Source organism: Scyliorhinus torazame, chromosome 21, assembly GCF_047496885.1.
Source record: "Scyliorhinus torazame isolate Kashiwa2021f chromosome 21, sScyTor2.1, whole genome shotgun sequence".
NCBI lineage: Eukaryota > Metazoa > Chordata > Chondrichthyes > Carcharhiniformes > Scyliorhinidae > Scyliorhinus > Scyliorhinus torazame.
In genome coordinates, this window is record NC_092727.1 from 69729726 (window position 1) to 69754028 (window position 24303).

The 24303-nt window shown below is 44.7% G+C and overlaps 1 protein-coding gene across 2 annotated transcripts in view; it reads right to left on the minus strand.

Annotated features, from left to right (window-relative positions):
- Nucleotides 1–24303, minus strand: part of c1ql1l2 (complement component 1, q subcomponent-like 1-like 2) — an 84014-nt gene that overhangs the window by 55673 nt on the left and 4038 nt on the right. Inside the window, exon 2 of one of the 2 annotated variants that reach the window (XM_072486926.1) lies at nucleotides 21473–21681. In XM_072486926.1, the coding sequence (XP_072343027.1) occupies nucleotides 21502–21681 (180 nt within the window). In that variant the 3' untranslated portion in view covers nucleotides 21473–21501. Of the gene's footprint in view, nucleotides 1–5424; nucleotides 21682–24303 lie in introns of those variants that run through there. The other variant, XM_072486925.1, reaches the window with a different exon arrangement.

A 24303-nucleotide genomic window follows, 5' to 3' on the forward strand; every position in this document is an offset into this window, starting at 1 on the left:
AGGAATGGCATCAACGTGTGAGCAACTGGACTAATGTGTGGAGAACTGAACCAATTTGCGAAGAACTGGATTAAAGTGCGAGTAACAGGCCCAGTTTGAGAAGAACTGATCCAATGTGTTCGGAATTAGTGTAAGATGTAAAGAATTGGATGAATGTAAGATAAATTGGTCTAAATGGGCGATAGATCCCTGGTAAAGTGTGAATGTGTTGAAATTTGTGAAAGAACTGCATTAATATCAAGTGTGACGGAACTGGATCAAAATGTGAAGAGGCTGATCATATTTGTGGAGGAACTGGAGTAATGTAAAGGACTGGATTAAAATCATAGGCCAGGATTTCACACAGTTGCCATGGCTCTGCTCATCCAGAAAGTAAGGGGTGAACCTGTCTTCATCAACTCTGAAAGCCAGGACTCTATTTTAATTTATTCCAACAATTGGTTCCCTGGAGTTGCTTTCACCCTTCTGATGGAGAATGTCCAAGGGCTACTGGCCAATCAGAGTGACCATCACAGAGGCCTGGAGGTCAAGTAGGTGATGCCTATAATCGCGGGAGTCAATCAGGCATGGGCGCAGGGCCAGGGGGTGTTTCAATGACGCCAGCCCTTGTCACTGGTGGAGACCTCTGAGAGAAATTGCATTATAAGCTCCCCCCACACCGAGCTGGCAAAGAGGTTGTCAGGTTTTACTCAGTGCCTTCCCCCCCCAGGTGGAATAGTGCTCAACCTACACCTTGCCAGTGGTAAAATACCAGCGGCAGCAGAAAGAGGCCCACTAATTGACACATCAGGCCCTCAATTGGCCTCAGGGCTGGTGGATAATCCACTACCTTTCCACATTACTGCAAAAATACCAATGGTGGCAGGACGGTGATTGGCACAGAGCACCGCCTCATCCTACCCAATTTTACTCCCCATCCACTCCTCCATCTGTGGGGATGAAGAAGGGTAAAATTCCAGCCATTGAATCATAGAATGATTACAGCACAGAAAGAGGCCATTCAGTCCCTTGTGACCATGTCAGCTCCATTCATGAGCAACTCATTTAGTCCCACTGGTTGTGTAGTTGCTATTCCAATTGCATTTTGAAATCAGGGGCGGCGTGGTGGCACAGTGGATAGCACTGTTGCCTTCTAGCTCCCTGGACCCGGGTTCAATTCCTGCCTCAGGTGACTGTCTGTGTAGAGTTTGCACATTCCCCGTGTCTGCGTGGGGTTCCTCTGGGTGCTCCGGTTTCTTCCCACAGCCCAAAGATGTGCAAGTTAGGTGGATTGGCCATGCTAAATTGCCCCTTAGTGTCCAAAAGGTTAGGTCTGGTTAATGGGTTACTGGGATAGGGTGGAGACGTGGGCTTAAGTAAGGTGCTCTTTTCAAGGACCAGTGCAGATACAATCGGCCAAATGGTCTCCTTCTGCACTGTAAATTCTAAGATTCTATGAATCTGCCACCACCATACTTTCAGGCCTTGCATTGCAGATGCTAGCCATTTACTGTGTTATAACAATTTTCCCCGTATTGCCTTTGTTTCATTTGCCATTTAACATTAGGTCAGTGAGCTCTGGTACTCAATCCTTCCAGCAATGGGAACAGTTCATCTGTCTGGTCCAGACATCTCCCGATTTTGAACATCTCTATTCAATCTCCTCTCAACTTCCACTTAATTGAAGAGAACAGTGTAAACTTCTCAAATCTATCCACGTGAATGAAGACCTTCATCCCCAGGCCCATTCTTGTCAAATACTTCTGCACCTTTGTGTCCTTGCTAAAGTGCGGCGCCCAAAATTGGACATCAGTTGAGGTTGAGCCAGTGTTTTATAAAGATTTGCTGTATTTTCCTTGCTTTGGTACTCTCTGTCTCTCTTTATAAAACCTGGATCCCAAATGCCTTACTAACCACTCAAACTGCCTTAAGCACCTTCAATGTTTAGTGCACATATACTCCTGGGTCCTTCTGCTCCTGAACTCCCCGTAGGATTGTAGCCTTTATTATATGGTGCCTCTCCTCATGCTTCCAAAATGTATCACTTCACACTTCCCTACATTAAATTTCATCAGCCGCTTACCCGCACACTCCACCAGCTTGCCTATATTACTGTCCTGAAGTTTATCACTATCATCCTCATACTTCAAAGTTTTATGTCATCTGCAAATTTTGAAATTATGCCGTGTACACATCACATAAACTATAAAATGTAATGGTACTAGTACCAGTCCCTGAGAAATGTCGTTATATGCTGTCATAAACACTTTAATCAGAAATAATGGTTCATCGTCAAGGACTAAGAACATTCGCGAAGAATTTGTGTTTTTTAAGACACACTGTCCCCTAAAGGGTTAATGCAAGGACTTGGTCAGCACGTTGGCTCAATGGTTAGCACTATTGCCTCACAGACCCGGATTCAATTTTGGCCTTGGGTAACTGTTTGTATGGAGTTTGCATTTTCTCCCCATGACTCCGGGTGCTCTGGTTTCCTCCCACAGTCCGAAGATGAAATGAAAAATTAAATGAAATGAAAATCGCTTATTGTTACAAGTAGGCTTCAAATGAAGTTACTGTGAAAAGCCCCTAGTCACCACATTCCGGCGCCTGTTCGGGGAGGCTGGTACGGGAATGTGCAGGTTAGGTGGATTGGCCAAGCTAAATTGCCCTTAGTGTCCAAAAAGGTTGGGTGGGGTTACTGGGTTACATGGTTGGAGGTGTGGGCTTGGGTCGGGTGCGCTTTCCAACGGCAGTAGCCAACTCAATGAGCCGAATGGCCTCCTTCTGCACTGTAAATTTTATGAATCTAAAGGTTAGATGGCCATGTTAAATTGCCCCTTAGTGTCCAAAGATGTGTAGGTTAGGTGGGGTTACGGAGATGGGAGTGGCTCTGGGTGGGGTGCTCTTTTGGAGGGTCAGTGCAGACTCAATGGGCTGAATGGCCTCCTTCTGCATAGTAGAAATTCTATGATTCTATGACTAGTTGTGCTGTTCCTGGAAAAGACGGCATTTGACAAGAAAAGGTAATTAAGCAGTTTTAAAGGAGCTGGAAACCTTTTGACCTTGGTGGCCTGTTTACAGAAGGGTCACATGGTGGTTATGGCTTTGAAAAGAAAACATGCCTGGAAAACTGTCTTTAAAAGCGGAATTTGGTTTTTGCTTTAGAGGGGAGAAGGTGAATCAACTGCTTGGGCAAAGAAGACCACAACTCTCTGCAGTCCACAGCAAGAAATGACAAGAAGCTGCTCCTAAATTGCTCGATGTGCTGGAATTGAATATCTGCAAATGTTCCTTGGGGCTGGCTGAAAAGCAATTCACGAGTCATTGATTGCTTCACAGACCGGTGCTGAGAGATCAACCGTACAACCAGAGTGTGGTGGGGTCATTAGAAAAAATTATTATCATACTTTCATATTTCACACTGTATTACTAATAAGCTTGCCTTTCTACTCGACAAGTCGAGTTTTATGATAAATTAATAATTTTGTTGTGTATGGAAGCCAGGTTATTAAATGTTCATTCTGAGATTAAGAGGTAAAGCATATTTGGCTGTACAGCTAGCTGGAGAAATCATTTAAATATATGTTTTGACCCATGGAGTATTGGGACTAGACACAAACAGTGCACTCCTCCCATCCCGGTCGTAACACATAATATCGGGCTTGAGATGAAATAATGTAATTGGGAAAGGATAAAAAGGGTTTCTTCTGTTTATTTTGGTGGGGTGGCTTCTTTTAATGCCAGTTCGAGCATCCTGGGTTAAATTGTGATTCTTTAATGGTTGGCGAGTATGGCAGAACCATTACAGATAGAAGTCAGAGCAAGAGCTGAAAAAGAAGAGCTTTAAAAACTAGTGGGTAAAAAACTGAATATGGAAGTGATAGTAGCAGGAGGAAGATATAGAATCAGAAGGAGACGAATTATAATCCACCTGGGTCTTACGGGGTAGAATGATTAACTACCCCGTAAATCTTGCAGAATACAAGCTCCCCCGATAGGAGGATTGGGCACCTTTAACAATGTTCACTTTCTATACCTAGAGTCGGCCAGGAACTACTGGTGCTGTATATAATAGTAATTGTAAAATAAAATAAGATTTTATTTTTGACCAACTCAGGACTGACTCTTTCTGCCCCTTACAAAAAGGGACACATTTTCAGTTAGAACAGAAGAAGTTGGTCCTAAATTTTTGGGAAAAGGAACAGGAAAAGAGAGTGTTTCAATGAGATTGAACAGTATAGCATGAGAAAGAAAAGGTGTGAGAAAGGGAATGCTAGCTTCAAATGCTGGAATTAAAACAAAAGACTGGTCTTGACTCAACGGGAAATGTTGATGGGGGCCGGGGGGGGGATACTGACTCTAACCGAAGACCCAGTGGGGTGTTGTTTACATTTGTGCAAGTTCTGCTGAAGTTTGAGGAAAGGAATGTAGAGGCATTTTTTGTTTCTTTTAATAGATAACTAAGCAGATGGGATGGCAGAAAGAAAACTGGGCATTGCTTTTCTGCTAGGCAGATTGACTGGAAGCTCAAGATGTTTATGCCTTGCTTTCTGAAGAGTTTTCTGCAGATTAGGAGGTGGCAAAAAAGGCTACTCTCACTGATTCGGAGTTGATCCCTGAAGCATTCAGGCAGAAATTTCAGAATCATAGAATAGAATAAAATCATAGAATCCCTACAGTGCAGAAGGAGGCAATTTGGCCCATCGAGTCTACACCAGCCCTCTGAAAGAACACCCTACCCAGGCCTACTCCCCCACCCCATCCCTGTAACCCCACCTACCCTATGGACGTTATGAGCAATTTATCATGGCCAATCCACCTAACCTGCAATCTTTGGACTGTGGGAGGAAACCGGAGCAGCCAAACCAAAGTACTACAGATCAAGCAGAATCTCTGCTGCAGCTGTAAAGCTATGTACTAACACTGCCATGAGTGTGGGGGAGGGAAACAAGGGGCAAAATTCTCCCCAAACAGCGCGATGTCCGCCGACTGGCGCCCAAAACGGCGCCAATCAGACGGGCATCGCGCTGCCCCAAAGGTGCGGAATGCTCCGCATCTTTGGGGGCCGAGCCCCAACATTGAGGGGCTAGGCCGGCGCCGGAGGGATTTCCGCCCCGCCAGCTGGCGGAAACGGCGTTTGTTGCCCCGCCAGCTGGCGCAGAAATGACATGTCGGGGCGGCGCATGCGCGGGAGCGTCAGCGGCCGCTGACACTTTCCCGCGCATGCGCAGTGGGGAGAGTCTCTTCCGCCTCCGCCATGGTGGAGACCGTTGCGGAGGTGGAAGGGAAAGAGTGCCCCCACGGCACAGGCCCGCCCGCGGATCGGTGGGCCCCGATCGCGGGCCAGGCCACCGTGGGGGCACCCCCCGGGGTCAGATCGGCCCACGCCCCCCCCAGGACCCCTGAGCCCGCCCACGCCGCCTTGTCCTGCCGGTAAATAGGTGCTCTAATTTACGCCGGCGGGACAGGCAATTTATCGGCGGGACTTCGGCCCATGTGGGCCGGAGAATCCAGTGGGGGGGCCCGCCAACCGGCGCGGCCCGATTTCCGCCCCCGCCGAATATCCGGTACCGGAGGCTTCGGCAACCGGCGGGGGCGGGATTCACGGCAGCCAACGGCCATTTTCCGACCCGCTGGGGGGTCGGAGAATGACGCCCAAGATTCCTGAAAGTTACAGGGAATTCTTGTCAAAAGGAAAAGTAACTCCTCATCCCTCAAGTGAAGCAAATATATCTATAGTTATACTGAAGGATACAGGGGCTACTCAAACTTGGGGCAAGGTATGACCTTTCCACCAACGAGTTCACTAAATGCTAACGTTTTAGTGAATGATATTGGTGGGGATTGTATCGGATTCACCCGGAGTGTGATCTAATGTCTGGAATGGTCACATTAAGAGTTACTTATAGCTTGTCTGTAGACGGAGTTGACTTACTCCTCGAGAAGTCTGTTCAGAGTGAAAGTCGTAGCTTTGCCAGTAGTTACAGGGAGACGAAGTGAGATGAAGGAGACAAATTAGTTGCAGGAAAAGGTTCCAGGATTTTTAACTTCTTGTGTAGTAACCCAAGCAATGGCTAAATAGGTTCCATTGTCAGAGGTAGAATGACACCATAAACAGATATTTTACTATCTGAAGCTTACTTTGGGAATTTGGGACAGCACGGTGGCACAGTAGTTTGTACTTCTGCCTCACAGTGCCAGGGACCTGGCTTCAATTCTGGTCTGTGTGGAATTTGCATTTTCTTTCTGTGTCTGCGTGTGTTTCCTCCGGGTGCTCCGGTTTTCTCCCACAGTCCAAAGATGTGCAGGTTAGGTGGATTGGACATGCTAAATTCTCCCTCAGAGTCCAAGAATGTGTAAGTTAGGTGGGCGTACAGGGATAGGGCAGGGAGTGGGTAGGGTGCTCTTTCGGAGGGTCGGTGCAGATTCGATGGGCCGAATGGCTTCCTTCTGCGCTGCAGAAATTCCATGGTTCTATGGAAATGTTCAGTAAGTCTTCTCTGATTGAGACTCAGCAAGTGGATTCAGAGTTCAGTATAAAGTAGCACAAACAGCCAATCAGCTCAAAGCTGAAGCAAAAAGAGTTCAGATGTTGATTCAACAATGTTGATTCTGATGAGGAAGTGGAGATCTCCTCACAGACCTGCTGACAAAGAGTGGACAGTAGTTGATCAGGTAGTGGCACCGCCCACATGTCATCAGAAAATATTAAGGATAGCTTCTGAAATTCCCGTGGCAGGACATGTAGGGATCTGAAAGACCCACGCACTACAAATCAGCATTTTTACCGGCCAAGGCTTCACAAGGATGTGATAAGGTTTTGTAAAACGTGTCATACATGCCAGATTGTGAGAAAACCACAACCTGCAATCACCCTGGCACCACTAATTCTTATGTCAGTATTTTGAGAACCATTTGGTAGGGCGCTGGTGGACTGTGTGGACCCTTAACCAAAAGCAAAAGTGGGACAACAATATACAATCACTATATTGGATCTGACTACTCAGTTCCAAGGAACCATTCCCTTGAGGACAATTTCTGCCATGGTAAAGTTAGAGAAATTAACCCAATTCTTTACTTGATATGGATAATCCACGAAGGTCCAGATGGATCAAGGTTCCAATTTCACATCTAACATTTTTCTGGAGGTTATGAGTAGTCTGGAGGTAAACCAGTTGCAGTCTGCAGCATACCACCCACAAACTCAAGGAACTTTTGAACGATACCACCAGGCCCTCAAACCGATTTGGGTAGACTGTCAAGACCATCCGCGTGATTGGGACAAGGGGTGAGAATTACTTTTGTTTGCCACTAGTGGTGCATCTAATGAGTCTACCAGCTCTAGTCCTTTGAGGTTAGTTTATGGGCATAAGGTGAGAGGTCCTCAGAAACTAATAACAAAAAAGTTTTCAGAACAGAGGAATCAACATTCCACAGTAGATGATGTATCTGAGTTCAAGGAGCAGCTCAGAAGAGCCTGCAAGGTGGCAAGGTGAAACAGCAAATGCAAAGATGAGTCCAAGATTGTCTAGGGTAGATCTACAATATCCATATAACCACATAAATAACCAAAACCAAAAGGGCAAACAAGCATGCCAAGACCTGAACCTTTCAACCAGGGGATGACGTGTTAGTATTACTGCCCTTACAGGGTGAGAAACTACAAGTACAGTTCAGTGGTCCAGAGAACTAATCACAATGATTGGTCCAACTAGTTCTATGATTAGCACCCCAGATTGCAGGAAAAGACTTGGTTGTGTTGAAGCAATAGCAACACTAGGATGAGGGTGAGCAAAAACAGATATGTCAGGACACTGGAGGATGAAGGAGATAGCGAGGGTAAGGCAGAAAGAAGCCCAGGCAATTCTCAAATTGAACCTCCTATTATCCAATTAGCTAACACTGAACTATTAGGGTGTTTGGATACCATGTTTTCATATTTAGACAACAAAAAACCTAACAAGTCATCTCACAACATCCAAAAGAGCTTGTTGGGGCAAACCCGGATGTGCAATCTTAGCCATACTCAATGCGGATTTTGGAGAATCCTCTTCTATAAAACAACATCCTTACCGCTTGGGTTCAGAGAAATAGGTTGATGTGAAGGCAGAAATCAAATACATGTTGGAAAATCACCTAATTGAACCCAGCCAGAGCAGCTCAAGGTCCCCTATGGTCCATGTACATCACATCAAACACTAGACCCTCATCAACCCTCTCTGTTATCTCATCAAAAAAATCAATCAGATTAGATCTGGCTTGTCCAACCAGCAGCCCACAAAGTCTCTTTGTGTGTGTGTGTGTGTGAGAGAGAGAGAGAAAAAAAATAGACAAAAAGAAAAAAACACAGTGAGAGGTGAGTGTATGTGTGAGGGGAGAGTGTGTGTGTGTAAGAGGTCAGCGTGTGGGTATGGGAGGGATCTGTGTGTGTGAGGGGTCTGTGTGTGAATGAGAACCCTAAGACTGCGAGTGAGCCAAACACACACTCTCCCCTCCCACTCACCCCTCACACAGTGTGTGTGAGAGAGGAGCGTGTGTGCGTTTGTGAGGGGTGAGTGAGTGGTCGGCTCACTTACAGTCTTAGGGTTCTCATTCACCTTCATCCTGACCATACCTAGCACACATTCTCAGTGAGAGTCAGTGAACACCCAAGATGTGGAGTGAGCTGGAGTGTGTGTGTGAGAGAGAGAGAGAAATAGGGGCACGTGTGTGTGTGAGAGGGGAGAGTGTGAGAGGTGAATGTAAGAGGTGAGTGTATATGTGAGAGGGTGAGTGTGTGTGTGTTTGTGTGGTGTGTGTTTGTGAGGGGTGAGTGTGTGTGAGTGAGGTTTGTGTGTGTGAGAGAGGAGTGTGTGTGTATGTGTGAGAAAGAGAGAGAGTGGTGCATGTGTGTATGTGTGTGTGAGAGGAGAGAGTGTGAGAGCTGAGTGTGTGTGTTTCTGAGGGGTGCGATGTGTTATGTACTCTGGGATAATACAGGTTGCAACTCGATGCAGCTTTGACCAACAGATACTCCAGACTTTGAAGTAAGTTCAATGTGATTTATTGAACCATTAGCACAGTTCTCTATGAGTTCGATTCTCCTGCTAATCTTGCCATAGTAACTCAGTCTAACTAACCAGTCTGCTCTAAGCCACGTGGTGGGTGTGATGCTTCTGATCTGCCCCTGTCCTACTCTCTAAGTGTCGCCTGTGGAAAGAGACAGAGCATGTGTGCCCTGTCCTTTATATGGGTTGTGTAATGCCCCCTTGTGGTAGTGTCACCTCTGGGTGCCTTGACTGCCCATTGGTTGTGTCTTATTCTATGTGTTCATTAGCTGTACGTCTGCATGTCATGACGTCTCTGGTGCTCCCTCTAGTGGTTACTTACTTGTAGTGTATTTACATTAACCCCTTGTGTATATACAGTGATGCATATCACCACAGGGTGAGTGTGTGCGAGCGGGGTATGTGTGTGAGGGGTGTGTGAATGTGTGTGAGAGGGGAGAGGGGTGAGTGTGAGAGGGGTGAGGGGTGAGTGTGTGAGGGGTGAGTGTGTGAGGCGTGGGTGTGAGGGGGGTGGGTGTGTGAGGTGCAAGTGTGAGGGGTGAGTGTGTTAGGGGTGAATGTGTGTGTGTGTGTGGGGTGAATGTGTGTGTGTGAGGGGTAAATGCGTGTGTGTGAGGGGTGAATGTGTGTGTGTGTGTGAGAGCTGAGTGTGTGTGTGTTTGTGAGGGGTGAGTGAGTGTTCGGCTCACTTACAGTCTTAGGGTTCTCATTCACCTTCATCCTGACATACCTAACACACATTTTCAGTGAAAGTCAGTGAATACCCAAGATGTAGAGTGAGCTGGACACAGAAACTCTCACCCTTTCAGTTCAATAATCACTATTATTTATTAACAATTTATTGCTTTGACGTTGTTTTGTTCAGTAAGTTGTTTATTTTCATAATTCAGCTTTTAAAAATATTTACATTTGATGTGCTGAACCTTATCGTCCCAAACTTTGCTTATCGACCCTTTGTGTGAGAAAAAAGTGTAAATATTCCCCGCCACCGTGTGAAAAGGTTGGACAAGCCTGAATTAGATAAACACAACTTACCTTTAACCAATATTAATTATTCCACATTTGTTCAACTGTTTTGTTGTGAATTTTCATTTCCAAATGGGAACTGGACTAAAGTGTGAGGAATTGAATTCAATGTGAATAATTGGACGAATATGTGTTGGTAGTCCATCAATGTGTGAATGAACTGTTCGACATTGTTCGACATTGACCAATATGGTAAAGAACTGCAATAGAATCTGAAGCAAACGGATGAGATCTGAAATAAAAACAGCAAGTGCTGAAAAACTCAGCAGACCTGGCAGCATCTGTGGAGACAGAAAGAGAGTTCATGTTTTGAGTCCGATATGACTCTTATGGAACTGAAGAGAGGCAGAAATGTGATGGGGAGGGTCAGTTTGAGCAACAGGGAAGGTCAGGGATAGGTTAGAGACTAAGGGAGGTTAAATGATGAAGATGTAATGGAACAAAAGGCAAAGAGGTAATTCTGAAGGAACAAATCCTTGGGGTACTTGAAAGGGAGAGACTTGCAGGGCTTTGGGTGGAGTGGGGGAACAGGATTTGATTGCTCTATAGAGAGCCGGCATGCACTTGAGGGGCATTTCTGCTGTAATGACACTTTGACATTATGACTCTAACCCAGCTAATGTTTGAAGAACTGAATTGCAGGGTGAAGGAGCTGGAATGATTTTTGAAGGAACTGAGCTAACAGGTGAATTTGAAAGTAAACTAGACAAATTTGCAAAGGAACTGGAATGATGTGTGAAGAACTAAATAAGTGTGTGAAGGAAAAGGGCAAAGATTTATGGAACGGGAGCAATGCGTGAAGAGCTGGACGAAAGTGTGCAACCGTGAGGCTACAAGATGCATTGCAGGAACTCACCAAGGTTCCTTAGACAGGATCTTCCAAATCCGTGACCTCTATAATCTAGAAGGACAAGGGCAGCAGACACATGGGGTTATCACCATTTGCAAGTCCCCCTCATAGCCAATCCTCACTTGGAAAGATATCACCGTTCCTTCACTGTCGCTGGGTCAAAATTTTGAAACCACCTATCTAACAGCACTGTGGGGACATCTACATCTCAGGGACTGCAGCAGTTCACCACCACCTTCTCAAGGGCAACTCGCGATGGGCAATAAATGCTGGCGGAGCCAGTGAAGCCCAAGTCCCGTCAATGAATAAATATTTTAAAAACTAGAATAATCTATGTAGAACTGATCCAATTGAGTGAGGAATTGAACCAATTTCTGAAAAACTGTGTATGAAATTGGATGGTGTTAAAGGTAAGATGCTGGCATGGATAGAGGATGGCTGACTGGCAGAAGGCAGAGAGTGGGGATAAAGGAGTATTTTTCAGGATGGCAGCCGGTGACTAGTGGTGTGCCTCATGGGGTCTGTGCTGGGACCAAAACATTTCACGATATACATTAATAACTTGGAAGAAGGAACTGAAGGCACTGCTGCTAAGTTTGCAGATGATACAACAATCTGTAGAGGGACAGGTAGTATTGAGGAAGCAAGAGGGCTGCAGAAGGATTTGGACAGGCTAGGAGAGTGGGCAATGAAGTGACAAATGAAATACAATGTGGAAAAGTGTGAGGTTATGCACTTTGGAAGGAGGAATTTAGGCATAGACTATTTTCTAAATGGGAAAATGCTTCGGAAAGCAGAAGCACAAAGAACTTGGGAGTCCTTGTTCATGATTCTCTTAAGGTTAACATGCAGGTTCAGTCGGCAGTTAAGAAGGCAAATGCAAAGTTAGCATTCATGTCAAGAGGGCTAGAATACAAGACCAGGGATGTACTTCTGAGGCTGTATAAGGCTCTGGTCAGATGCCATTTAGAGTATTGTGAGAAGTTTTAGGCCCCGTATCTAAGGAAGGATGTGCTGGCCTTGGAAAGAGTCCAGAGGAGGTTCACAAGAATGATCCCTGGAATGAAAAGCTTGTCGTATGAGGAACGGTTGAGGACTCTGGATCAGTACTCGTTGACGTTTAGAAGGATGAAGGAGGATCTTATTGAAACTTACAGGATACTGTGAGGCCTGGATAGAGTGGATGTGGAGAGGATGTTTCCACTTGTAGGAAAAACTAGAACCAGAGGACACCATCTCAGACTAAAGGGACGATCCTTTAAAACAGAGATGAAGAGGAATTTCTTCAGCCAGAGGGTGGTGAATCTGTGGAACACTTTGCCGGAAGGCTGTGGAGTCCAAATCACTGAGTGTCTTTAAGACAGAGATAGATAGGTTCTTGATTAATAAGGAGATCAGGGGTTATGGGGAGAGGCAGAGAATGGGGATGAGAAAAATATCAGCCATGCTTGAATGGCGGAGAAGACTCGATGGGCCGAGTGGCCTAATTCTGCTCCTATGTCTATGGTCTTATCGTTGATGAAGAACTGCACTAATATGCTAGGAACTGGACTAGTTTGTGAGGAAACTGGACAAGTTGTGAAGGAGCTGGTCTAAGGTGTGACAGTGCTCAACTAACCTGTAAACAACAAGAGAAAAGTGTGATGGAACTGGACTAAAATGTGGTTACACTGTAGTAAAGTGGTAAGGAATAGGACCAACATCTGAGGAATTGGATTTGTGTGAGAAAGGGGCCAAAATTGTGAATGAACTGGTCTAATTTGCGGAAAAATGGACGAATGTGTGAAGGACCTGAGCTAATCTCTTGAAGGAACTGGACAAAATGTGTAGAAGTGGTCGTTGAATGAGTGAAGAATTGGACTAACTTTTTGGATCATGAATGGCAGCTGGGACCTATTGCCTGCAATTTCATCATATTGTGGGACCCTCGGGACACTTTGCATGTCTTGGGAGACCACGGGTGTCGGAGATGTCTCCAGCTGCTTGATCCCAGGATTTCTGAGCTTGTAGAGCAGCTGGAGTCACTGTGGAGCTTCAGGGAGGATGAGAGTTTCCTGGATTGTATATTCCAGGTTGTGGCCACCCCAGAGGCAGTGAGAAGTCAGAATAGTAGATGGATGGATGGTCAGCAGGAAGAATAGGAAGGGCCTTTGGGGTGTTTGCCACTCTCAAACCAGTACCCAGTATTCAAGGCTGTTGGGAATGACAACACCTTGCAAAGGTGCGATCCCACCCGGGTCAACAATTGGTGGGAAATAGCAAAGTGTAGAAATGCAGTTGTTATAAATTATTCCATAATTAGGGGGAGAGACAGGCAGTTCTGTTATCATCATTTATGAGTGCCACATGGTGTGTTGCCTCCCTGTGCCAGGGTGAAGGATAACATGGGGAAGGTACAGAATATTCCACCAGAGAAAAAGACTGTGCCAGAGGCTGTGATGTACATTGGTACCAATGACAGAGAGAAGACAGGTATTGAGGTCCAATGCTCAGACTTTGTTCAACCAGGAAGGAACCTCGGCAGCTCAACAGGATTGGGACAAATGCCCTTATGAAGTTCACTAATGTGATGAGGGAGGGTTCAAACACATTGCCATATCAAGTAGAAAGAGGAATAAGGTATATAAAAGAAGTGAGAGTGTTGGACAGTATCAGACAAGGAAGTAGAATTATATTAGCAGGATGACACTAAGAAGGACTATGAGAAATATGAAGGCAGGTTTAGAATTTATGTAGGTAAATGCACCAAGTGTGGTGAAGACCTTTTATGAGCTGCACGTGCAAAATGGCATTCGGGAATAATAGGACCGTGGCTTAAAAATGGTGAGGACTGAGTGCTTAATATTCAAAGATACAAAGTGTTCAGAAAAGAACAAAAGAACTAGGAGTAAGATGAGGTAATTCAGCCCCTCGAGTCCGCTCCGCCATTCAATATAATCATGGCTGATCTCACCTTGCAACTTACTATCCCACCTATTTTTGTGTCATCTGCAAATCTGGCTACAGAACCTTCTATCCCTGTATCCAAGTCATTAATATAGATTGTAAACAGCTGGGGCCTGAGGACCGAACCCTGTGGCACCCCACTAGTTACATCTTGCCATCCAGAAAAAGACCCATTTATCCCAACTCTCTGCTTTTTCTTGGTTAACCAGTCCTCTATCCAAGCTAATAAATTACCCCTAACCGCATGTAATCTTACCTTGTGTATTAACCTTTTATGCGGCACATTATAAAATGCCTTCTGGAAGTCCAGATGTACTACATCTACAGGATCCCCATTATCCACTGGGCTGGTTACATCTTTGAAGAACTCTAGTAAATTAGTCAAACACGATTTACCCGTCATAAAACTATGCTGACTCTAATGGATTGCATTTTGACTTTCCAAATATCCTGTTATTTCTCTCTTAATAATGGTTTCCAACAATTTCCCAGTGATAGATGTTAAGATAACTGGTTTATGGTTTCCTAATTTCCACCTCCCTCCCTTTTTGAATAAGGGTGTTACATTAGCATTTCTCCAATCCACTGGAACATTTCCCTCATCCAGGGAATTTAGGAATATTAGAAACAATCCTGCCTCTTCCTTTAAGACCCTAGGGTGTAGGCTTTTGGGCCTGGGGACGTGTCTGCCTTCAATCTCAACAGTTTGTTTAGTACTTTTTCTCTATTGATGATGATTGTCCTAAGTTCCTCCCTTTCTATTCCCTCTGCTTTACCTGTTACAATTGGGATGGTACTAATGTCCTCCACCATGAAAACTGAGGCAAAATATTGATTTAGTGTCTCTGCCATTTCCGTGTTTCCACTATCAACTCCCCAGTCTCATCCTCCAAGGGACCAATATTCACTTTCCCTTTTATATACTTACAGAAGCTTTTGTTGTCCTTTTTTATGTTTTGTGCGAGTTTTCTTTTGTAATTTACCTTTGTTTTTTATATTATTTTTTAGTAACCCTTTGTTGTTCATTAAAAGTTTTCCAATCTTGCAGCCTGCCACAGATCTTTGCCATATGGCATGCCTTAGTTTTTGTCTTTATGTTACTAAGGCATACCATACGGTGGCACAGTGGCTAGCACAGCCGCCTCACAGCGCCAGGGACCCGGGTTCAATTCCGGCCTTGGGTGCTGTGTGGAGTTGGCACTTTCTCCCCATGTATGCATGGGTTTCCTCTCCATGCTCCGATTTCATCCAAAGATGTGCATTAGATGGGGTTATTGGGGTAGGGCAGGGGAGTGGGCATAGGTAGGGTGCTCTTTCAGAGGGTCAGCGCATACTCGATAGGCCGAATTACCCTCTTCTGTACTGTTGGGACTCTGTGGTTCTATATCATCCTGTTCCGTACATATTAAGCACTTTAGTCCAGTTCTTCTCAAATTACTAAAGTTCAACAAGCAGTTGTACAATTTTTCAAACATTACCCAGATCTTCCCAAATTAGGCACAATCAGAGAGTCATACCAAAAGATAGGGAAGTGAATAAAGGAGGTGGGGGTCACAGAGTTGATCAGCTGAAAACAGAGTGTCCTTGAGGGAGTAGGAACAGAAGTCACTTAGTTAAAGCGGATAAGCAAAAAGGAGTAATCATGCTCCTGGGCGTATTCTTGACTTTAAAACTCGAGTAGAATGATGACCAGATACAACAGAACTGTCTTTATTCGGGGAATAAGAATATTTGTAATTCCAGGGAACAGAATTTATTTTGCAGGGAGTGTGGAAGTGAAACCCCAAATCCTTTAAAGTAAATGTCTTGGCTCTTTTGAATTTGGAGTCTCAATTCAGTGTATTTTGTTGTGGGTTATATAATGCAGTTTATTTTATTTTAATAGTATGCAGCTTAGGTCCTACTTAAAATGTACAAGCTGATCAAACATGTAGTAGTAATCTTGAAACAAATTGATTCAGGGCATTAATCAAATTCTACAATTGCCTGCTTCAAAAAATAATAAAATTCCTACAGATTGGAGGATAGCTAATGTAACCTCTCTATCTATAAAGGGAGGTAGAGAGAAAAAAAAGGAATTATAGACCAGACAGCCTGACATCGGAGTGGCAAAAATTTGGGAGTCCGTTATCATAGATTTTATAGCAGAGCACTTAGAAAACAATGGCAGGATTGGACAGAGTCGGCATGGATTTACAGAAGGGAAATCATGCTGGACAAATCCAATAAAATTCTTCAAGGATGTAACTAGCAGAGTTGATGAGGGGAGCCGGTGGACATGGTTTTATTTGCACTTTCGGAAGGCTTTCAACAAAGACACACATAAGAGATTCGCGTGTAAAATTAAAGCGCATGGGATTGGAGTAGTGTATTGAGATGGATAGAATCTGATTGGCAGACAGGAAACAAAAAGTAGGAATAAGCGGGTACTTTTCTGAATGGCAGGCAGTGACTAGTGGGGTATCGCAAGGATCAGTGCTAGGACCCTAGCTATTCACAATGTATATTAATGATTTAGATGAGGGAACTAAATGTAATATCTCAAAATTTGCAGATGACACAAAGCTGGGTGGGCTGGTGAGCTGTGAGGAGGATGCAGAAATGCATCAGTGTGATTTGGAGAAGATGAATGAGTGGGTGAATGTATGGCAGATGCAGTTTAATGTGGATAAATGTGAGGTTATCCACTTTGGTAGCAAAAACAGGAAGGCAGATTATTATCTGAATGATTATAAATTGAGAGTGGGGAATGAGACCTGGGTGTCCTCATACACCAGTCACTGATGGTAAGCATGCAGGTACAGTGGGCGGTAAGGGCTGGTTTAGCTCAGTGGGCTAGACAGCTGGTTTGTGGTGCAGAACAAGGCCAGCAGCGCGGGTTCAATTCCCGTACCAGCTTACTCGAACAGGCGGCGGAATGTGGCGACTAGGGGCTTTTCACAGTAACTTCATACTTGTGACAATAAAAGGTTATTATTATTAGAAGGCAAATGGTATATTAGCCTTCATAGCGAGAGGATTCAAGTACAGGAGCAGGGATGTCTTGCTGCAGTTATACAGACTGCCTTGATGAGTCTACTCCTGGAGAATTGTGTGTAGTTTTGATCTGCCTGTCTGAGGAAGGATGTTCTTGTCATAGAGGGAGTACAGAGAAGGTTTATCAGAATGATTTCTGGGATGGCCGAACTGACATCTGAGGAGAGATTGAGTCGGTTAAGATTATATTCACTGGAGTTCTGAAAAATGAGGGGGGATCTCATAGAAACCTATAAAATTATAACAGGATTAGACAGGGTAAATGCAGGAAGGATGTTCCCAACGTTGGGGAAGGGGGGGGGGGGGTCCAGAACAGGGGTCACAGTCTGAGGATACAGGGTAGACCAGTTAGGACTGAAATGAAGAGAAATGTCTTCACCCAGAGAGTAGTCAGCCTGTGGAATTCGCTATCACAGAAAGTAGTTGAGGCCAAGTTACAGAGGGACATAGATAAGCTGCAGTGCTGGGCTGAGAGGTGGCAAATGGAGTTTAATGCAGAAAAGTGTGAGGTGATTCATTTTGGAAGGAATAACAGGAAGACTGAGTACTGGACTAATGGTAAGATTCTTGGCAGTGTGGATGAGCAGAGAGATCTCAGTGTCCATGTACATAGATCCCTGAAAGTTGCCACCCAGGTTGAGAGGGTTGTTAAGAAGGCGTACGGTGTGTTAGCTTTTATTGGTAGAGGGATTGAGTTTAGGAGCCATGAGGTCATGTTGCAGCTATACAACACTCTGGTGCGGCCGCATTTGGAGTATTGCATGCAATTCTGGTCGCCGCATTATAGGAAGGATGTGGAAGCATTGGAAAGGGTGCAGAGGAGATTTACTAGAATGTTGCCAGGTAAGGAGGGAAGATCTTCTGAGGAAAGCCTGAGGGACTTGAGGCTGTTTTCGTTAGAGAGAAGAAGGTTAAGAGGTGACTTAATTGAGGCATACAAGATGATCAGAGGATTGGATAGGGTGGACAGTGAGAGCCTTTTTCCTCAAATGGTGATGTCTAGCACGAGGGGACATACCTTTAAATTGAGGGGAGGTAGATATAAGACAGATGTCAGAGGTAGGTTCTTTACTCAGAGAGTAGTAAGGGCGTGGAATGCCCTGCCTGCAACAGTAGTGGACTCGCCAACACTAAGGACATTCAAATGGTCATTGGATAGACATATGGACAATAAGGGAATAGTGTAGATGGGCTTTAGAGTGGTTTCACAGGTCGGCGCAACATCGAGGGCCGAAGGGCCTGTACTGCGCTGTAATGTTCTATGTTCTAAAACATTGTATGTTTTCAAAAAACAATTAGATATAGCACTTGCCACTAAAGGGATCAAATTATATTGGCGGAAGGCGGGAACAGGATATTCAATTGGATGATCATAATGAATGGCAGAGCAGGATCCTATTTTCTATGTTTCTGGGTTCTATTCTTTCGGCCTCCAAACAGTCTGAGGGAGCTAAAGTGACAATTACACAGGTGTGCAAAAACTATATAGAGTGGTGATATTGTAGAATTCACAATTATACAGGTGTGCAAGAACTATGATAGAGTGGTGATATTGTAGAATTCACAATTACACAGGTGTGCAAGAACTATATAGAGTGGTGATTTCGTAGAGTTTTAATTACCCAAATATCAATTGTGGTAAGGGTAAAGTATAAGAAAGGGGAGGAATTTCTGAAATGTGCTAAGGAGAACATATTTGACCAATATTTTCTCATTCAAATTGGGTCAGCACGGTAGCATAGTGGTTAGCACAACTGCTTCACAGCTCCAGAGTCCCAGGTTCGATTCCCGGCTTGGGTCACTGCCTGTGCGGAGTCTGCACGTTCTCCCCGTGTGTGCATGGGTTTCCTCCGGGTGCTCCGGTTTCCTCCCACAGTCCAAAGATGTGTAGGTTAGGTGGATTGGCCCTGTTAAATTGCCTTTAATGTCCAAAATTGCCCTTCGTGTTGGGTGGGGTTACTGGGTTATGGGGATCGAGTGGAGGGGTGGGCTTGGGTAGGGTGCTCTTTCCAAGAGCCGTGCAGACTCGATGGGCCGAATGGCCTCCTTCTGCCCTGTAAATTCTATGAAATATTGAAGATGTTTCTGAATCTACTGCTGGGAATGAATGGGACCATATGGGTCCAGTGATGGGGGAGAGCACTTGGGGAAAATGATCATCATAATGGAGAAGAGCAAGAAATAACCTAAAGTACAACTTCTAAATTGGAAATAAACTTATAATATCCTGGCGATAGAGTGGGAGAATCTGAGTGACTGATTTGCTCAACAGAGACCTGACAGGATCTAGAGGAGCTAAAGGCCCTACTTCTGCAGTGTAATGACTCTCTCTCTCCACCTTTCCGTACCCTCATGGTTCATAGGTCAGACTTTTTGTCTGTTTCTGTAGCTAATTATTTCTGGAACAGGTCGCCAGTCTGTTGCCACGGGGTTATAGCTTGAAGGGTATAACACCACATTAAGCAAAGCCACACTCACACACACACACACACACACACAGACAAGCTAAGGGGCAATTTAACTTAGCCAATCCACCGAACCTGCACGTCTATGGACTGTGGGAGGAATCCGGAGCACCCGGTGAAAACTCACATAGACACAGGGAGAACATGCAAACGTCACACACACAGACCCCAGGCTGGAATCAAAACTAGGTCCCTGGCATTGTGAGGCAGCAGTACTAACCGCTGTGCCACCATAGCACCATAATGACTCTCTGACTGTGCCTAATTTGAAAAGATCTGACTAGTGTTTGAGAAAAGTGTACTCCTGCTTGTTGAATTTTAGTAATTTGTGAAGAAATGGACTAAAGTGTGAAGTGTTTGTTTAATATGTCAGGAATGGGATGATATTGTCAAAAGCTGGGATAAAGTAAGGAGAACTGGACGAAGGTATGAAAACATTGGATTAATTTGAGGAATATATGGCTAATTTTTGAAGAACTGGATTAATATTTGATGTACATTACTCATTTGCGATGATCTGGATGAAAAGCATGCACAACTGGACTAAAATGTGAAGAGCTCATTTAATATGTGAGGAACCCTGACTAAATTATGAAAAAAAAATTGGGCTGAAGTAAAAAGAACTGGACTAAAGTATGAAGGCATTGGACCAATGTGAGAAATATTGGATTGGGGCTAAAGTGTGAGGAATTGGACTCATGTTTAAGAATCTGGACTAAGATTTGAAGAATTGGATGTTTCGTGTGAGGAACTGGACTGTTGCGTAATACAGCTGGACTGGCGTGTGAAGGAACTGAACAAACGCTTGAGGAATTTGACTGACTGTGAGGAAGGTGGACTGAATTGTAAAGACAATGGACTAATATTGAAAGAATGGGACAAATGTATGATGGAACTGAAATAATGCGGGATGATATTGGACTGAAGTGGGATGGAGGGGAAGTGTGTGGTACTGGACCAATACATAAATTACTGGATTAAGGTGTTTCTACCTGGAAACTTGTATGTTGGAACTGACATTATGTTTGAAGGAACTTGGTTAAAGTGTACAGGAATTAGCCGAATGTTTCAGGACCTGAGATGACTTGTGAGCAGTCTGTCAGCTTTTGAGAGTGCTGCAAGTTGCCATCGGGACATTCCTGGCCATAAAGTTGTGTGAATTCTCCTCAATGACATGCAGTGGGACAGGACACGCCTAGACCCGTTCCTGCTCCATAAAGCTAGGATGGAGCAGTATCTCATGCGTAACCTCAGTGTGGATGTTCATCAGGATTCCAGCTGCACAACCAAAGGGTCAAAGGCTGCTGAGAATCCGAAAGGCAGCAGAGGGAATATAAAATTAAATATGGCCAGATAGCTTCAACCTATCACAATGGCTCCATTTGTAAATGTCATTGCAAGACAGGATCCAATGCTCAGGATTTCTGTTCCTACAATTATATAGGCAGAAAATGGGATCATCTTGGATTCTATGTAATCATCTTGAATTAATCCAATTTTGATCCCACATGAGACCCACAATAGATGCATCTAGAAACCCTGGGGGATTGAACCAATTTTCTTGTGCAGCTCATCAAGACATTAAGGGCAAATGGGAATAGCTCACATCCACTCTTACTCTAAAATTAGGTGCAATGGATCGAAAGGCTGATACTAATCTTCAGATATCAAAACCAAAAAAATCTGAACACAATAAAATACAACAGAAATGGTCAGGACTCTCCCTGGTCTATCCTGGCTGGCCTGTCTATCCTGAGAGATAAACTACCTTGGGTTCGACTCCCATTTTTATCAGGAGAGATAGTGATGGTGATATTAATTTAACTTGCTTTAGAAATGGGGCCCTGGTAGATTTCTGTCGCATTACAGAGTTTTAATCGCAATAGGTACCAGAGCTGATTGAGCATCATCCAAATCCAACATCACTACCGGAAACTCTCCAATAAAAACCAGCCGGGTGCAGCAACACCGGCAACCCAAGCCTCAAAAAGGAATCAATTGATCAGATAAATATTCTTAACAGACTAAGAGTTAGTGAGGTCAGACCCCTCCCCAGCCTTTCCCAATGTCTGAGAACCGCTGGCCCCATTCCAGCGACTGCACTGATTCGAGCCAAACGGCACCTTGAACCGGAATGAATCCTGATGCTCCCTCAGTCGGTGTAAATTATAAATCCCGAGAAGGTGCTGTACTTGTTGTAGTTTCCTCCATGAGCCTTCCCACCATCCAGCTTGATGTAAACCTCATCTCCTGCGTCCAAGTGCAGAATAACACTGTTACTGGCGTAGTCATAGTTCTGATCAGCGTCCTGGGCAATGGAACTGGAGCGGACCTAAGGGAACAATAGGGACCCAGTTAGAGTCAGGACACAAAGAGAGGGAGAGGGAGAGAGAGAGAGTGGAGATAAAGGGAAGATAGAGAAAAGGAGATAGTAGAGACAGAGAGAGGGAGAGAGAGAGGGAGAGAGATCGAGAGAGAGGGAGATAGAGTGGAGATAGAGAGGAGATAGTGGAATAGAGAGAGGGAGAGAGAGATCAAGAGAGAGAGAGAGAGTGGAGATAGAGAGGAGATAGTGGAGATAACGAGAGGGAGAGAGAGAGAGAGAGAAAGAGATAGGAGAAGGGAAGAGAAAGAGGGAGATAGAGTGGAGATATAGAGAGGAAGAGAGAGAAGGAGAGGGATTAGGATAGAGAAAGGCAGAGAGAGAAAGAGGAGACAAAGAGAATGGATATAGAGATAGTGGAGATATATATATAAAATCTTTATTATTGTAGGTTTACACTAACACTACAATGAAGTTACTGTGAAAATCCCCTTGTGGTGATATGCATCACTGTATATACACAAGGGGTTAATGTAAATACACTACAACTAAGTAAACACTAGAGGGAGCACTGGAGATATCATGACATGCAGACATACAGCTAATGAACACATAGAATAGGACACAACCAATAGGCAGTCAAGACACCCAGAGGTGACACTACCACAAGGGGGCATTACAAAACCCATATATAAAAGGACAGGGCACACATGCTCTTTCTCTTTCCACAGGCGACACTTAGAGAGGACAAGGGCAGATCAGAAGCATCACACCCACCACATGGCTTAGAGCAGACGGGTTAGTTAGACTGAGTTACTATAGCAAGATTAGCAGGAGAGTCGAACTCATAGAGAACTGTGCTAATGGTTCAATAAATCACATTGAACTTACTTCAAAGTCTGTAGTATCTTTTGGTCAAAGCTGTATCGAGTTGCAGCCTGTGTTATCCCAGAGTACATAACACATCACCCCTATCCACCACATTCTGGGGCCTGTTCAGGTACATAGAGTGAGAATTCAGAATGTCCAATTCACCTAACAGCACGTTTTTCGGGACTTGTAGGATGAAACTGGAGCAGCCGGAGGAAACCCACACAGACACGGGGAGAACGTGCAGACTCCGCACAGACATTGACCCAAGCGGGAATTGAACCTGGGACCCTGGCGCTATGAAGCAACAGTGCTAATCACTGTGCAATCGTGCCACCCAGAAGAGAGAGATTGGAGATAGAGAGAATGAAGATGGAGAGAGGAAGAGAGAGTGGAGGTAAAGAGAGGCACAGCGAGAGAGGAAGAGAGGTAGAGAGAGAAGGATGTAGAGAGAGGGGGAATAGTAGAGATAGAGAGAGGCAGAGAGACGGAGAGAGAGGGGGCAAAAGGGAGAGGGAGATAGAGTGGAGAAATAGAGAGGAAGAGAGAAAGGGAGAGAGATCGAAATAGAGAAACAGTAAGAAGTCTTACAACACCAGGTTAACGTCCAACAGGTTGTTTCAAATCACTAGCTTTCGGAACACTGCTCCTTCCTCAGGTGAATGAAGAGGTAGGTTCCAGAAACATATATATAGACAAAGTCAAAGATGCAAGACGATACTTTGAATGCGAGCATTTGCAGGTAATTAAGTCTCTACAGATCCAGAGAGAGGGGTAATCCCAGGTTAAAGATGTGTGAATTGTCTCAAGCCAGGACAGTTGGTAGGATTTTGCAAGCCCAGGCCAGATAGTGGGGTGTGAATGTAATGCAACATGAATCCTAGGTCCCGATTGAGGCCGTACTCATAGAACATAGAACTGTACAACACAGTACAGGCCCTTTGGCCCACGGTGTTCAAGTCTGAAACTAAGATTAAATCAACCTACTCCCAATCATTCTAGTGCACCCCATATGCCTATCCAATAACCGCTTGAAAGTTCCGAGAGTGTCCGACTCCACTACCGTAGCTGGAAGTGCGTTCCACGCCCCAACCACTCTCTGAGTAAAGAACCTACCTCGGACATCCCTCCTATATCTTCCACCATGAACCTTATAGTTATGCCACTTGTAACAGCTACATCCACCCGAGGAAAAAGTCGCTGAACGTCCACTCTATCTATCCCTCTCATCATCTTATACATCTCAATTAAGTCACCTCTCATCCTCCTTCGCTCCAATGAGAAAAGCCTTAGCTCCCTCAACCTTTCCTCATAAGACCTACCCTCCAGTCCAGGCAGCATCCTGGTAAATCTCCTTTGCACCCTTTCCAATGCTTCCACATCCTTCCTATGATGAGGTGACCAGAACTGCACACAATACTCCAAATGTGGTCTAACCAAGGTCTTGTACAGTTGGAGCATAACCTCACGGCTCTTAAACTCAATCCCCCTGTTAATAAATGTTAACACACTATAGGCTTTCTTCACGGCTCTATCCACTTGGGTGGCAACTTTCAGAGATTTATGGACATGAACTCCGAGATCTCTCTGCTCCTCCCCATTCTTCAGAACCCTGCTGTTAACCCTGTAATCCGCATTCAAATTTGTCCTACCAAAATGAATCACCTCACATTTATCAGGGTTAAACTCCATCTGCCACTTTTCAGCCCAGCTCTGCATCATATCAATGTCTCTTTGCAGCCTACAACAGCCCTCCACATT